Below are 14719 nucleotides of genomic sequence, written 5' to 3'. Positions count from 1 at the left end.
TGTCAGCCATTGTCAGAGCACACCAACCAGTTTAGAGCCAGAACATGGCAAATATCTACTACACAACAGTCACAGAGTCATTTATAAGACTACACCCATAATACTACTCTCTTAAAGATAGCAAAGCTAAATGCCTGTAATACTTCGACACCAGGAAAAGCCCTGATGTCCTGGATGAGCCAGAATATATGATCACCTTCCAGGTCTTTGTGGCTCATGTTGGAAGCACCAGTGTGCAAAGAATCATAAATTGAGGGCCAAGCATTTATAGGACCCAACTGAAGATTTTTTTTCTATCAATGAACAGTATACAGTTCAATTCCGTCATTTATAGGCCTCAGGCTCATTCTGATTTATCCTGATGGTTATATTTTAATTATAAATCACCAAGATTACAAAGAAGAGACTTCTGTATAATTTAAAAGCTTGAGTTTTTTTCATTATGAAGCTGTTAAAAGGCTTCATTTATTTCTTTCCAGTAATAACCACAATCTTTCTTAATTTTTTCAAAGTTTCAGTGACCTTTGCTGCATTTGCCATCAGTTCCAAGGCCTAGAGAGGGTGGGTGGGGAAGACCCATCTTTGATAGTGGCAACTCCTGCATTGCTGCCAGCCAGATGAGCCTTTCTGATGAACATCAATCAATGTTACCATTGAATGTTAAGAACAGACAAGACCTGTGCATAGTGGTGACCAAGCGCATGGACAACCACACTTGAACCACGGTTCAGGGCAGTACAGAGGGTGTATCCAGGAAGCTGACCAAATTCCCTCCCCTGTGAGAGGTGTCTTGTAACATGAGGTCCTGCTTGTTGCCCTGGCCACCTGGCTAGCTTAGCCGCAAAATAATCACACAGAGAGTCTACATTAGGTTATGAACTGATTGGCCCATTAGCTCAGACTTCTTATTAGCTCTTATAATGTATATTAATCCATTATTCTTATCTATGTTAGCCACATGGCTCAGTACATTTTTTAGAAGGGCAGGTTACATCCTATTTTTTTGGTGATCTGGGCAGGACTGGGAGGAATGGCTTCCTTCTTCCCAGATTTTTCCTGTTCTCATTGTGCCACCTCTACTTCCTGTCTGTTTTTTCCACCTATACTTCCTGCCTGGCTACCAACCAATCAGCGCTTATTTAAAGTATAACTGACAGATATAGAATTGTTCTCTTGCACCACTGCCTTCTTCTCTAGTGACAACTCAGCCACCAAATGTTTCCTTCACAGACTACGTAGAAATTAAGATGCCGATGCTGGAACTGACCACACATCCTGACAAGACTCAATCCTTGAACATAACTCTTATTTTACTGTAAAATCACTTAACTGAAACTCAAATTATATTATGAAATCCTAATCTGCTTTTACTGGGTCCTCCTTAGTTTCCCAGGGAGTACATGCTCCCCCAATGTAACAAGTTAGGAAGTCTAATTTTGTTAGCCTGATGATCTTAGAGGGTGGGCATCAGTTGACTTTTAAGGAAGTTTGCTCATTTGTTCCTACAGTAATACTGAACTATTTTATATAGCATATATTATTTTACCTGATATACAATAAGTAATATATATATTAATAATTGTCTAGAAGGTATAAACTTAGCATGCTGGTATTCTCTACCAAAATCCAAAAGCTAAGGACCATAGTAGGGAATGTCAGAAGAAAAAAGCTTGCATAGTCCAATCTTGTTACTAAGAGAGGACAAAAGTCCTGTCATGTCCCATGAGAAAGGTCATTGGCCGTCACACAGTAGAGCCATGCCCAAGCCAGGACCCACTCTCACGGCCACCAGCTCTGAGTCCCCCACTCTCTCCTCAGCTCTGGGATCAAGGGAATCACTCTTCTTTCTAGGTACTGTTGCCTCATTTTCACTTAAGACAATAATACACTTTAGTAATGGCATTTAATAAGCGGGGATGGACAGAAATCTCTGAATGTATTTCTCAGGAATGACAGGTGACTGTTGGAGGGAGGGAACTACTGATGATGGATACCCTATAACGTCAATGATGTGACAGATAGAAGTTGTTTTCAAAGTGAACAGCTGTTGGATATCAGCCGGGATGGAAGGGGACTTACTTTATGGAGGCTTGGAGCTTCTCACATAGGACAGCGAGGACAGAGACAACGTCATCACAGAGGGCCTCTACTGTAGCGCCTTCAAAACAGAGGAGGTGCAAGCATTAGACACCGGTGGGTGTCAGAAGTCCCCTCAATGCCCTTTCCTGTGATTTAGATGGGTTCTTAAAGGATTTTAGATATGAGGCCTCTTTTAGGCCACCAGAACAATCATAGAAAAGAGAAGAAGGGACCAGAGCTACTCCTTTAAAATGAAAAACACACAAAGACAACCCTGGGGAAAAAACAAAAGATCATTTCTCATTATAAGTAAATTACTTCTACAGTTATGCAAAGCTGTATGGTGAATTAAAAACAAGAACAACATAATTCTAGAATAATAACATTACATGTCAATCAGGTTTCTGTAACTCTCTGCTCAATTCTCATTTTAGCAATTAAACCTGGATCCATGGAGAATGAAAAATAGAAAAAAAAGGAAGAAAGACAAGAAGGGAGGAGAGGGAGGGAGAACAAAAAGCCTCCAAATGGGAGGGATATAAGTGCTAATTTCCCTCACACAGTTGGCACAGGAGACTGTAGGAACAGAAGGAAGACAGCAGCTGGTTAGATAATGCTAAGCAAGGTGAAGCCAAGCAGAGCTCGGACCATCTTTACACCCTCAATTCCATGCATCAAGTAGGTATTCTTACACCCCAATCATTTAAAAAGGTCTAGAAAAAAAAAACTAAACACAATACCTTGACTCCCGAATTCCTGCGGGACATCTGGGTTTTCAACTATCTAGTGAGGGAGACACATAGAGTTAGTTAGGAGATTCAGGCAAGGAGAGTCCTGATTCTTAGACATTGCAAAGTTCTAGGAAAGCAAAAGGCATCCTGGGTACTCTTGTTGTCATACCCAAACATGCTGGAAGCATTTCACTGCTCACAACCCTAAGGAGAAAAACCGTGAGCATGTCAGGTTCCAAAATAAACTATTCAAGAGTTCAAACACTTCTTGGCATTTTAAGCCTCATGGTGTACTTTCATTGCTGGGCTAGAACTTGGGCAGTGTCCTACCTGAAGAGGTGAGTTAATCTTTGTGCAGACAATTTATTACAAGGTGACAGATACATTTTACCTGGCCCTAACAGATGTAGACACAGTCATAGGAAGAATCATCCTTGCTGGACTTGGGGGTATAGGCTCAAAGATGAACACAGCTCAGAGCACCACCTTCCCGTTTGTTGGGGGAGCCTATTAACTTGTGACTGTCACACAGCCTATCTTGGCAGTTGCTAGATAGATCCAGAATTCCTAGAGCAGAGATACTGCCTAGGAAAAACAGGAAGTGAAAGGCTTACAGGTAAGACAGCTCATGTTTTCATGGCAGGCCTAACTCAGTGACTGCAGAGACTGGGAAGGAGGTGACTCAGTTTCCTTACCTCTCGACAGCAGGATTTGTTTGATGGGCAGGCATTCTCATGCCTGTTAGCTACCTGACAGACACGTAAATCATCCTAGGGTGCTGCAAGTTTTAAGACTCACTACAGGCATGCATGTCTACTTCTCTGTATTCAAAATCTGCAAATGCAGCTGCTATCATAGCAGATTTTTGTGAGATGTTATATCCGTGTCTCCAAGACTGACATTTAAAGGTAGAGATATAGGGATAGTCCAGCCACTAGATATTTATATGTGGCAATTTCACTTTGAAAAATCAGCAGCTTATAAGTCAGCAATGAATGTGGTCATGTAAGTAACTCAATAATACAGTGAGATGATGACTCAGCATTTATAGGGATACAAAATCAGAACCGCGATCTGGCCTGGGAGGGGGGCGGGTGCTGCACACCTTATGTGGAAGGTGGACTTTATGCTAATATCTTTGTAGTTTACATTATTTACTGTCTTTCTGCTCTATCCAGGTCTTCCTAATTCTCAGTCGGCCCAGGATGTCTTTCCAGTGATGAGTCACGCTATAGAATATATATATATATATATATATATATATATATATATATATATATATATATATATATATATATATATTCTTCCCAGGTAATCCTGAGTATCCCCTGGGGGTCGCATAACTTCCTTAGAGCAAACTTTATTATTCTGATAGACACTCCCCTTTAATCGTTTTTGAAAAAATATCTAGTTTTTAGGTGGAAAACCTGACAGTTCCCTCTACTAGACATCACAAATGCTTCCAAGGTTACCATCCAGAGGATTTCATTGTTCTGGGACAGACAATGCATCTACAAAAGACTACTTGAGAAATACAAAGGAAGTCACAGGGAACAGCAATTGTCCACTTGATTTTTGACCTTGCCTGTGATTGGGGTGAGTCTAGATGGTCAGTGATGAGCAGGACCGACAGGCTGACCGCTCACATGGGTGAGTCTAGATGGTCAGTGATGAGCAGGACCGACAGGCTGACCGCTCACATGGGTGAGTCTAGACGGTCAGTGATGAGCAGGACCGACAGGCTGACCACTCACGTGGGTGAGTCTAGACGGTCAGTGATGAGCAGGACCAGCAGGCTGACCGCTCACATGGGTGAGTCTAGATGGTCAGTGATGAGCAGGACCGGCAGACTGACCACTCACGTGGGTGAGTCTAGACGGTCAGTGATGAGCAGGATCAGCAGGCTGACTGCTCACATAAAACTCAGGATGGAGACATAGAACCTCTGCAGTGTACAGCCAGACTGCCTCAGCTGTGCCTGCTACCATTCTTAAGGAAGCCTAAGCAATAGAAGGCCGAGGCACATGACTTGACACCTAACATAGTTATGTAGTATTTAATGGTAGGGACATATTCTGAGAATGTCACTGCTAGGTGATTTTTGTCATTGTGTGACATAAATTATATGCACAAAACCCAAAATGATTTATCTTACCATATTGCTAGGCTATATGGCATGTTCTGTCACAGGTACAAACATTACCTTGCCCAAAACATTATTATAACTGCCCTCTACTTATAATTCCAAAAATAAGAGTAAATGAACATAATTGGGGGTACTTTGAAATATTGCATTTAAGTGTTTTATTTCAAAATCTTAGGTATTATTAATAGTAGAATATTCAATTGTGTCACCAGTTAGCAAGGATGCAATATGATATTACTGTACAATTTTTTAGCATCTTAAATTTCTTCTTTTCTCCAAATATGTTTTCCATTTATAGATTCTTTTGAGCCAACATTCCTATACCTATCATATCTAAAGTCATAGAATAAATGAGATCATTTTTAACTTGGGGTTAGCTAAAGTAACAGATAACTTGGCTTATCAGAAATTTGGACTTTGGGTATAGTAAATACAAAAGGGGAAAAATAACTAGTATTTGTTTCTCTGAATTATTGCTGCCTGCCTGCACCTGCTGCCTGCCTGCACCGGCTGCCAGAGTAAAAGTAGATAAAGAACATTGGGAGTCAGAGTCCAGGCTTTAACTTTGCTTCCTTCAAGGAGAGCTCATTAATTTTATAGCTCAGTTATATCTCCGCAGGCTTTATTATCTCATCTGTAGAATAAGGAATGCAGAAAGTTGACTTGACTATCTGTAGGGTTTCTTTCAAGTCCACGGTTTCCTCGAAAATTAGAAAACAACTGAAGTACAAAAAATGAGAAATATTTGAAATTAAACTGCTGAGAAACCCATCTCTGTCTGCAATATTTCCAACCCCAACTGCGATTTCCTACTTTAAAAAATAACGAGCTCCATCTCAGTGAGCACGTGGTTGCATTTTATGGGACTTCTAATGAGTTCTTATTACAGAGGCTGATTTTAAGGCCAGAGAAAAACACTTCTTTCAAAGACGTATGTCTTATTGACACTTCAAGAAGAAAACACCCACAAAAAAAGGTGCGTTTTGGTCTCCTGGCCGCTCCTGTTAAGCCATCTGTGCAAGTTTGGAGCAGAAAGCTCTAGTGGGCTCTGAGGTCATGAGCTACATGCTGGCTCCGGAAGGTGGGGGACAGCCTACTGCTGTCATTTTCTCACCACAGGAAATCATATCCAGACTCAGCATGCCACGAGCTGCTGCTTCTTTTCATTTTACAAGTTAACTACCACAATACGATTTAAATTTTTTAAAAAAATTATTTCGTGTGTATGGGTGTTTTGCCTGCATGTATATCTGTGTATTACGTGGACCCCTGATGCCTGAGGAGCCAGAAGAAGCCATTGGCTCCCCTGGAACTGGAGTTACAGACAGTTGTCAGCTGCCATGTGGGTGCTTGGAATTGAACCCAGGTTCTCTAGAAGAGCAGCCAGTGTTTCTAACTGCTGAGCCATCTCCCTAGCCACCTATGTGATATTTTTAATAAAAAAAGATACTTAATAACAAAAGTTTTAAGAAACAGATTTTTTTAAAGGAAAAAGGTAAAAACTTAAAACAATGATCAAAATTTTATTTTCATTATATTTTATTACAAAAACCATAAGGAAGAGCGCTCCATACTTTGGGGCTAAATAGGCAAATATATATAGCTCACCTTATATAAACATCCCAATAAAAAGCACTTCCCACTGTTTAAGTGGGAAGTAGCCATGGCAGCACGGGCGGGCTCAGGGCCTGGGACAAATGGCATGTAAGCACACACGCCATCACCAAACCCACGCTAGACATGCCATGTGATAAGCTAGCTCACCGTGTTCTCCTGCCTCTGTCGTAACTGTAAAGTCAGGTCGCTCAACATCTGGCTGAGAGTGGCCCGCACAGCAGTGTTGATACTGCGCTGGTGACAGCTGCATGTGTAGGTCTCGATGCACACCTGGGAAAGAGACAGAATAATGCACACACACCCGACATCCGGTTATCACTGACAGTCCTCGGGACCGGGCAGAGAGAAGACCAGCTTTTTCAATTTTTCAATAAGCTCTTGCTCTCTTGTCATTGACGCCGGCCTTGCTCTGGGTCCTCTTGCTCTGGCCTTCAAATCCTTCTGAAAGGATCAGCGTGACTTTAAAGTATTTATTAATAAAAAATAACTAGCCATATTTTTTAAAATCCCTTTGGAAATTTGTTTTTATGCATTTGTGAACTCTTTCCATGATCATTACCACTCTGATAAGCTCATGTTTCCAAGACAGGGTTTCTCTGCAGCTTTGGAGCCTATCCTGGAACTTGCTCTGTAGATCAGGCTGGCCTTGAACTCTCAGAGATCCAACCGCCTCTGCCTCCAGAGTGCTAGGATTAAAGGCGTGTGCCACCACTGCCTTGCAAACCAAACAATTCTAAGAAAAGCTCAGATGGTGGGGAAAGCTCCGTTTGGTTCACAGCAGCATTGGATGTGGGAAATCTCGGAGCTATAATGGGTTTGACTGTGTGATACCTGTCGCTGTGTTTGGTGAACAATGACAAAGGTAGAATGACCTGTGGGAAGAAGAGTTTTCTGGCCACTGAGCTGCCCCCGCCTGAGGCTTACTGTGATCCAGCTCAGACTATTAGGTGGGAAGCCACAGGCTTGGGTTTTTTCTACATGCAGGGAGCCTCGTCATGAAGTGTGTCTTCTGAGGAAACACTGAAAGTCCTGCTCACTGAATTCTTTCACAAGCAGTGCATTCTATTGGGAGGTGGCACTCCAAAGCAAAAGTGACCAGCACTCACGAGGTGACACTCAGCCTCATAAGCCACATGCCAACGGAGAGCCCGAGAGCCTGGACCACTGTGAGGGAAAGATACACAGTGCTACTGTCCTGCCTATTTTCCATTTTCTGTTCTGATGAGGATGCCTCCTTGGATCTGTGATTCTGAATCTCTAGTTAAAGCTAAAAAGGCTTGTTGGTGACTAGTTATGGAGAAATCCCAGATTTGGGGGTGGGGGTAGGATCTCTTACTTGATATTGACTCTGAATGTCATGGCTTTTGAGGGTTCAGAGCTCTGATTCTCAAAGCTGCAAGGATGGGCCTAACAATGAATGCCTGCTTAAAATGTGCCTCCTTTTCTTTCTCTCCACAAGGCCCTCTGTTCTTAGAGAGAGGGAAACAGAAGAACAAAAGGATGGAATACACCGCCAAACCGAATTTCAGTTGAATTGTTCCTAGAAAGTCAGTGTATGTTTTACTTTGGGCAACAACGCCAGATAGAGAAGTTTGCTGTATTTTCTTTTAGATCTCAGTTTGAAAGGAAAAATCCTGCTAAGTTTGGCATACGCGGAAAAACTATCTTCTTCCTCCATCGTGTTTGTTGTGTTCTGTGTTTACACTAGTGCATTACACTGACCTAAGAAACTCTGCTTCACTAATTCCCACACCATTCTAACTAGGGCCTTCTGCTGAGTCCAGTTTTACTGAGACCCAGCCTTTCCCCTATGAACTGGCCCCAAAATGAAGTGTTCTCATTATTCTATGTGTTTTCCAACTACAAACAATGCTACTCAGGACCATCGAATCAGAGGTAAACAGAGACGCGAAAATCCCTGCAGTGAAAGACCAGCCCCCTTGATGTCCACCTAGTAACAAGTAAGTAAGTAAGTAAGTAAGTAATCCATGAACAGACAGGCTAGAGGAGTCAAACCAGGGCCAACAGAGAGATGGGAGCCCAGGGCAGAAAGGAAAAGGAAAGGGCTTTGGGCTGTGAAGAAACCCCAGAGAACATTTCTTCACTTTTGTGGACTGAACTTGTTCAAGGTGATAGGTCCACATATTGCCAACAGCCATGTAATCCATGGTCACAAAACTTAACTGCATCCCTATTTAACTTCCTCTGTAAAACAGTGTGTCTCAATTATCTAATTAAACACCTACGGAAAGGCCATCATTTTCTAAGACTGATGGTACCCAGTGAGCATTATAGCAGAGTGGTTAACAGCAGCACGTGCTTGCAATCCATGTTTTCTGGAGGACGGGGCTGCAGGGGTGAGGGAGGATATGGGGGTGCTGGGGGGTGAGCAGAATTCGGGTGAATGATGTGAAATTTCCAAAAAACAAATAAAGAAATTATGTATAAAAAGAAAAAATAGCAAGCTGCAGAAACTAGGGCAGGAAAATTAACTTTACTCGGCTTGGGGTTCTTTATTTAGCAGGGGTGGGGTAGAGAGTAAAGGAGAACAAAGATACAGAGCCATGCTCTAGGGACTTGATGACAGATAGCTTTTATTAATCATTGTTTTGGAAAAGACAGACAGTGGGTAGGAGGAGTAATAAAGAAAGATCCTTAGAAATAAGATTGTTAGCAAACAAGACCTAACAACCATGATTCCGAAAGAGATTTTCCCTGAGATCAACAAGCTTGCTTTGGGGGGGGGGGGGGGGGAAGGGGGGAAACTAGAAATTCCTAGGATTCAATAAGGCAAAACTATCAAATACATATTTCAAACCAGCTTTAGACAGCTTTTGGCTATGATTCGCCTTTTCTTTTATGGAAGATCTTGACAATTTCTGTGCCCTCGGTCTTTTCCTATATTTAGGGAGTAACTGTCTTTGGAAAACGCAACACGTCTCCTAACCTACGCACAATGCTAAAAGAACCCTTGGTTTAACCTTGACCATCAGGACTGTGCGCCCACGTGGAGGACTGGTTATGCCAGTCATGAACCTGAATCGCTAACAGTGCTTGCTTATTTTGTAATTGCCCGTTTAACAAATCTGCTCATTTTGGTTCTACTAAATTCCTCATGTAACAAGGAAGTGGAAACCTCTTCTGGTTAGAGGTTAATGTAGCGAACTCCTGTTCGACACACAGACCAAGATTGCCTTCATATTTACATTCTGAAAGCTTAATGATCCTTTCAGAGTCTCAACAGCACCTCTGGAAACTAGGTTCATTTTTCCTACTTAAGTACACAGCTCACTTCCTGATCAACAGGTTTCAGGGTAAGCGACATCCTGAATGATCATCACTGTCTACCACAGAGAGGCCAAAGAAGAGCTGGATTCCTTCCCGCCATCCCCAGAGGAGTTTTGCATGCCTTACAGAGTTTGTTTTGTTTTTCCTAAGTTGTTCCCCTAACTATTTTAAAAAGACAATGGTGAACACTGTACTCTGGTCTACCCTACAACCATTTGTGTGGAATGCTGGTTTTGAGTCTAACTAGAACAACCAGGATATGAGGTGGAGTGATTGTAATGGGGGGGGGGGAGAGACGGAGAGAGGGAGGGAGGGAGGGAAAGACAGAGAAACTTAGGAGACCCCCTCAGGATGAGGGTGGCAAGATCCAACCAAACAGGGAAGCACCTGAGCACACTCATTCACTATTAGCTTATATACACCAAGACACATAAACGCCCCCTCCCCCTGTAATGTTTATCCATCTCTAGAAATCTGCGATTGAAAGCGGCTTCATGTGTGCTATGTGCTAGCTAACTTCTTCTCCTTTGACGGCCATGGACAGTTTCCACATTATCCAGACTTTCAGAAATGTAGCTCAAAGGTTGAATTCTATGATTTCCAAATGCAGAGAAGCATTGCTGCTTCATGGTCTGAGCATGTACTCCTACCGGAACAAGCCATGCTGAAAACATTCTTTTCAAGGAATGGAAGGGAAACTCCAGCAGGCAGAGTGAAGCTCAGCTCTGAGAGGACACTGTTTTCAGACGTGAAGGCACACGCCAGACTTTCAAGGAGCCAGGTTTTCTGCTGGACATATTTTGGAATGTGCTGGAAGGCACGTGTGACTTTAGTGGAGCACAGATGAAAAAGACCTTGTCAATGACAGCCACACAATGCGTTTCTCAGGGCAGACAGAATTGGATCAATAAACATTTTATAAATCTCACACTTGGCTTCTTACACAGGACATTTCAACAGAAAACGCTTTGCAATTATTCTTAGGGAAAAAGCAGACTGAGAAAGAACAAGCCCGGGTGCAGTGGAGTGGGAGCCTGGTACTGTCGCTCTCATATGTAAAGTCTCAAGCCTGCAGAGTTATGACCCATGGTGTTAGGAGTAAGGGTGGCAGGTCACCCAGTGTGTTTGCCACCAAGCAAACCAGCAGGGACTCCCCAGAGTCATCGGAGAAGTGGTTAGAGTCTCTGCTGGAACTCAGATCTAGACAAGCACCACCACCCCCCCAAGTCAGGGAGGGAACCACTGTGAGCAGCTGGCATACTCACCTCTGCGATCTTCAGCACGGCACTCCCATTCAGGTCAAATGTTGGGGTGTAGGTGATGCACAGCAAAACCTAGACCCCCACAAGAAGTGGAGGAAGAAGGGAGAGAGAGAGAGTTAAAATATAGGAATATGTTCGAGTGGTGGCTTGAATTAAAATGGCTCCCAGAGGCTCAAGTGTCTGCATGCTTAGTCCCCTTGGGAACTATTATGAAGGGCTAGAGGTGTGTCCCTTTAGGAGGAGGTGTGTCACTGGGGGTGGGCCTTGAGGTTTCCAAAGCCCACACCAGGCCCTAGTACACTCTCTTGCCCTTCTCCTTTTCCCTTCCTTTTCTCTCTCCTCCCTGCCTGCTGTCCATGGATCAAGATGAAGGCTCCCAGATACATTTCCCAAACCTTCTCCATCTTCTGTGCTAGACTGCAATGTCACTGTGATTGCCTATTCTTAACCCTTCCCAATGCCACATGGGTTTAGACATTCTTTTATATTACTTTCTTCTCTCCTATAACTGTCCCCAGGCTGCTCCATGGCATTTTCATACTTTCTGGTCTCGGATTCTTTTTCTTCCCCAAGATATATAGTTAAATGGTTGATGGCATTCACAAGATCTTCACGAGTGATTACATATTCTTCTTTCTACTAGAAGAGCTATTACTGGTCAGTAAGAGCCTCTGGCATTTAACAATCACTTCTACTTCCTGGGCAGGAATCCAGACTCCCACCTCTCTGTGCTTTCTGACTTTTCTTGCTGGAGAAAAACAGACAGGCAAGTGCCGGAGCCTTCTGCCTGACCCCAAACCCAACAGCTGTGCCCATCGGTAGTGTGGCTGCCAGAGACAACCTTTGGGGACTTCCCTCATCTGGTTCCATTCGTGAAAGAATAGAGAAACCAGAACATATACCTAATACAGGATATGTGCTTAATCAGCACACTAAAACCCAATGGTGCCATTGTCTGGTTAGAAAGACCTGTTTCTCAGCATGTCAGTCTGAGCTGCTGGCTAAGCCAGCCCCAGGAGGTTGGCCTCTTCTTCAGAGAAAGCAAACTGTATAACTAAAGAAAGAATGGATTTTTATTGCCAACTTGTGTCACCAGATTTATTAATACTAATATTGCCAAGTTGTGTCACCAGATTAGACAAGTTATTTGTGGGCCCTCTCCCCAGTTTTTCTATCCATACAGTGGCTTTATATCCAAGTTGACTCCAGATAAAAGCCAGTTCTGTGTCATTGTGCCTAGAGAAAAGGGGCTATGGGAGTGACTCTTTGACCCCATGGGATGTGGATGTCCTATAACTGCCACATTTTGAAGCTGGGCTTGGTAGTCAAGAAAGGGTAAGGACAATGGGGTCATCTCAGATCTTGCTTGGAGGGAGTTCTGTCTTCTGTGCTGCCACAATACACAAGCCTAGTGTGCTGCCTGAGGCCTCTGTCCTTGGCTTTTCCTACATGGCTCCTGTAAGGCTCCTCTCATGGACTCCCTGTGGGTCTCATCTTCCAGGCTTCAACCTGAGTGTCACCACTGTGGAGACCCCATCCCCTCTAATCCCCTCCTTCACATGGCTTCTGTCACACCTGGCACACACACCCACATCATTAGTTACTGCCTTATTTCTGCATTTGCACTCTCCCCCTAGGCTCTACTGCTCATTGTGCACTCAGGACACACTCATCAGATGCTTTCTTGCTTTAATATTTTGCCACGTGTCTCAGCCTCCTTTACTTCTCTTTCTACACCATGTCTCTGGCTAGGGGAAAGAAGGTTAAGAAGTTGATGGCTGGAGGTGGCAGGGATGGTCTTAGGTCTCTTGTGGGTTTGAGAATTTTGGCAAAAACGCTGGCAACTGGTAGCATTTTATAAGATGCTGAAGGCAGGTATTTGTCTGAGCTATTTAACCACGAACAGTCCTTACAGGACTGCCTATCGGTTCTCTGCTTTCCAGTTCCTCATGCATTCATCTGAGGTGCCAAAAAGTAGGCTTGGAAAGATTTCCCAATCTGACCCAGTTTACAAAAGCAAGAGCTTCATTTAGGCAGCAGAGCTCAGAACTGGGCATCTATGGGGAGGCAGGGAGGACTATAAATTGCCAGTATTCAATGAAGAAGTCTCGGGAGGGGGTCATAGAAAACTCATTTCTGCACATGATAGGAAATCTTGGCATGAGAAACCTAGTATTGCAGGGGGAAGCCTCCAGCCAGGGTGCACAGAAAGCCAGGGATCTCCTACCCCACTCCCTCCCTGGCAATGCTGGGGAAGACAGGCTTTGCACATCCGTGTCTAGCTACCAGTATCCACAGATTGAGTTAACTGGAAAAAGGAAAACCAACAAGCTGAAAACAATGAGAGGAAGAAAGGCACATTAATAAGGTAGTGTGTTGTGTGGACAACACCCTGGGTCTTAACTGTGGAGCTGATGGTATCCATGCCTCCCGTGACTCACGAGATAAAGGGCGTGATATCTGGCCAGGCTGCTGGAGCAAGGAGCAAAAACATGATAAACAGAGTGACCATTCTGCCCCTGGTGCTCAGCAAGTCCTAATCCACCAGAACACAACACAGACAGGGTGTAGGGAACACAGGAGAAGAGCAAATTAATTTAGCATCTGGCTTTCTGCAGATAACGAGCAGGCACAAGTTTGCATTAACGCTCTGAGCACGCCGGCTCCAACGAAAACAAGAGTACTTAAATATCGAGGGCAATTCTGTTAGAAACGCATCTTTCCCAGGGAGAGGGAAGCATAGTGATTAAATTAACCCTAAGACAAGAACTTGAGCGGCAGACAGCATCTAGCAATTGAGCTGACTGGAGCTGCCTCAATTAAGGAGCAAAACAGAGAAAACAAGGGCCAAGTCTTCCATAGAGAGAAAAAGAACATTACCAGGGCTACTAAAAATCCTGAATCATTTTTTTAAAAATATATTAATTGGATAGCAGATATGTGTAAGCAGTAACCCCTCACCAAAAACGTATCGAAAAACTTGGATTACAAAATGATTATAATTGGGTTGGAAAAGAGACATTTGGGCTGGGGAGACATCTTCACTGTCAAGCGTCTGCCTTGTACACAGAGGGCTGAGTTCAACCCACAGAACCCACACAAAAGCACTAAATGGTGACGCGCATACATTATCTCAGTGGTGGGGAGGCAGAGACAGGCAGATCCATGAGGGTCACTGACCAGCCAACTAGCTTACCTGGGAAGTCTCAGCCCAGTAAGAAATTGTCCTCTGGTCTCACACCCACGAACACACATGTGCACTCACACCTAAACACATATATGAACCCCCCCCCCCATGCACACACATGGCAGGGGGATAAAGCTGATCGATTACAGTTGAGCACGTATGTTGCTGTTTTTTAAGACAACATTAAGTTGGGGGGAAGCGTGCTGGGGAATCCCGGAGGAGTTGGAGGGAGACAGTAGGGGTGGTATGATCATAGTTCATTGTGTATATGCCTGAAATTCTTGACCAATTGAAAGGGGAATCCGGTATATTCCCAAGAGTGGTATTGCTGGGTCCAGGGGTAGGTTGATCCCGAATTTCCTGAGAAACCGCCACACTGCTTTCTAGAGTGGTTGCACAAGTTTGCATT

General features: G+C 43.7%; 1 protein-coding gene across 1 annotated transcript in view; it reads right to left on the bottom strand.

The window, feature by feature from the left end:
- The window catches only part of Arfgef3 (ARFGEF family member 3), a 156647-nt gene that overhangs the window by 74023 nt on the left and 67905 nt on the right, over positions 1-14719 (bottom strand). The window contains exons 5-8 of the mRNA XM_005360974.2: positions 11127-11195; positions 6721-6843; positions 2820-2862; positions 2080-2158 (exon numbers count right to left, since the gene is read on the bottom strand). Of these exons, the coding sequence (XP_005361031.1) occupies positions 2080-2158; positions 2820-2862; positions 6721-6843; positions 11127-11195 (314 nt within the window). The remainder of the gene's footprint in view (positions 1-2079; positions 2159-2819; positions 2863-6720; positions 6844-11126; positions 11196-14719) is intronic.

The sequence above is a fragment of the Microtus ochrogaster genome, linkage group LG4 (genome assembly GCF_000317375.1).
Source record: "Microtus ochrogaster isolate Prairie Vole_2 linkage group LG4, MicOch1.0, whole genome shotgun sequence".
Taxonomy (NCBI): Eukaryota; Metazoa; Chordata; class Mammalia; order Rodentia; family Cricetidae; genus Microtus; species Microtus ochrogaster.
The sequence above is the reverse complement of the archived record's forward strand: the minus strand, read 5'-3'. Positions and strand labels throughout refer to the sequence as shown.